General features: G+C 37.9%; 1 protein-coding gene across 1 annotated transcript; it reads left to right on the top strand.

Moving 5' to 3' along the window:
* Window positions 1-914: 914 nt before the first annotated feature.
* LOC125198887 (heavy metal-associated isoprenylated plant protein 36-like) lies at window positions 915-1,997 on the top strand (the record flags this gene model as incomplete). Its single annotated transcript, XM_048097135.1, has 3 exons — window positions 915-1,124; window positions 1,260-1,335; window positions 1,414-1,997. Coding segments are annotated over exons 1-3 (717 nt in total), but the record flags the coding sequence as incomplete, so codon positions are not given.
* Between the last annotated feature and the right edge of the window lie 3 nt (window positions 1,998-2,000).

The raw sequence follows: 2,000 nt of genomic DNA, 5'->3' as shown, positions 1-2,000 counted from the left end.
CATAAATGAATTTAAAAGTGCACCTACAAACTTAAATATTGGTGTTCAGAGCAAAAAAAAAGAAAGGGAAAACTTTCAATATTCACTTTTAACTGTCCAAAAAAAATAGTAAACATCACAAGTTTTAATAAGAAATTGATAAAGTAATAGAGAATAAGAAAAGTAAATAACGTAAAAGAGATATGGAAAAGAAATGAATAAAGTATAGAAAGAGGAGAAAAGGTTAATTTTTATTTTAAAAAATGAGATTATTTTTATTGGACATTCTAAAATAACAAAACGAGACTAAATTTTTTTTGGACAAATGGTATTATGTTTGCATGTTCCACTTCACAGATTAATACTCAAGTACTATATGTTTACAAGGTTATATTATTACTCACTTGTTTAGTTGTGTTCATTTTCTTTTGCTCCACACATTGTACAGTATAAAATGTAACTAAATAGCACGTATTCTCTCCGTCCTACTTTAAGAATTCTATTTAAATTTGACACGTGTTTTAATAAATACTCCATCCATTTCATAATAATAGAGTCATTTTATCATTTTGGTACGTTCTTAATAAAGTCATTTCCTTTTTTTGTTAAGTAACATATTTTTTCCACACCTACTTTATTCTCTCTTCATCTCTCTATCTTTTTTCATTTTCCACTTTATTCTCTCTTTACTTAATTCACCTAACACAATTTTTCTTAATCTTCGTGTCCAAAAGAAATGTTTTTATTACTATGAAATGGAGAGAGTACTATTTATGAAATATTGTAATCGGACTTCTAAGGTGGGAGATCTAAAAATGATAAATAAAAACTCCTAAAATGGGACGAGTAAGAGTAAAAATGTACTCCATATATTTGAAGTACTAGAACATAATAAAAGACTCATACTCGTACTTGAAAGAGTATGGATTAATACTCCCCAAAATAGAAAATGTGGTGTGTGGCGGTGCGTGGGTAGTCTTGTCATTTAAAAAATACTCTAGGTAGTGAACCAAGTACTCTAGCATCTCTCTGTTCTAGTCTCTTCAATTTTATACCAACACTCTCCATCTTTCACTTCATTTCAATTCATGGCGTCCGGACAAGCAGATCAAGAACCCCCACAGCCTCCCTCTCTTCAGTACCAGGTACCAAACAACTTCCAACAAAATTAATTTATAAAAATAAGTTTTAAAAAAAAAAAACAGCTGATATCTCCCTCTTTGTTGCCACCTTTATGTTTTATAGCAAGTGTTCTAAAATCTCTCTCTCTTGATTTTCAGACATGGGTTCTGAAAGTTTCCATCCACTGTCAAGGCTGCAAAAGAAAAGTCAAGAAAGTGCTCCAAAGCATCGAAGGTAACACTAATGTTTTTGCATGTTTCAAAGCTTCAATTAGTGGATGCTTAATTAATCCGTGTTTAATCTTTTTTATAGGTGTTTATACAATAAATATTGAAGCGCAGCAGCAAAAAGTGACCGTGACCGGAAACGTAGACGCGCAGACTCTCATCAAGAAGCTGGTGAAGACAGGCAAACATGCAGAGCTTTGGCCAGAGAATCCCAAGCCCAAGGACAAGGACAAGAAAGGAAACGACAAAGAAGCCGATTCAAAAAGCGCCGAAAACACCGAAGACGAAGAGGACGACCCGCCGCCGGACAACGGCAACGTCAAGATCAGCTCCCCGCGCCTCGCCAGCGGAAACGGCGGACCTACTGTCAAGTTCATGCTCGACCAGCCGCCGGAAAATGCCTCCGCCGGCGACAAGCCGCCGCCGCCAGAGAATAAAGGCGGCGGCGGCGGTGGTGGTGGAGGTAAAAAGAAGAAAAGGCGAGGGCGAAAAGGGAATAACAGTAATAACAGTGCGGGAGCAGCGGGTAATGGTGCGGCGTCGAGCACAGGATTGGAGATTCCGAGGGTGGGAATCACGCAAGCCGTTGATCAAATCAATGGGAGCCCTCCACCGCAGATTAATGCGGCGTATCCGAGTTATGGTGCGCCGCAGCAGGCGTATGTTATGAGC

This window comes from Salvia hispanica, unplaced genomic scaffold (genome assembly GCF_023119035.1).
Source record: "Salvia hispanica cultivar TCC Black 2014 unplaced genomic scaffold, UniMelb_Shisp_WGS_1.0 HiC_scaffold_318, whole genome shotgun sequence".
Lineage (NCBI taxonomy): Eukaryota > Viridiplantae > Streptophyta > Magnoliopsida > Lamiales > Lamiaceae > Salvia > Salvia hispanica.
This window is presented reverse-complemented; position numbering and strand designations above follow the sequence as displayed.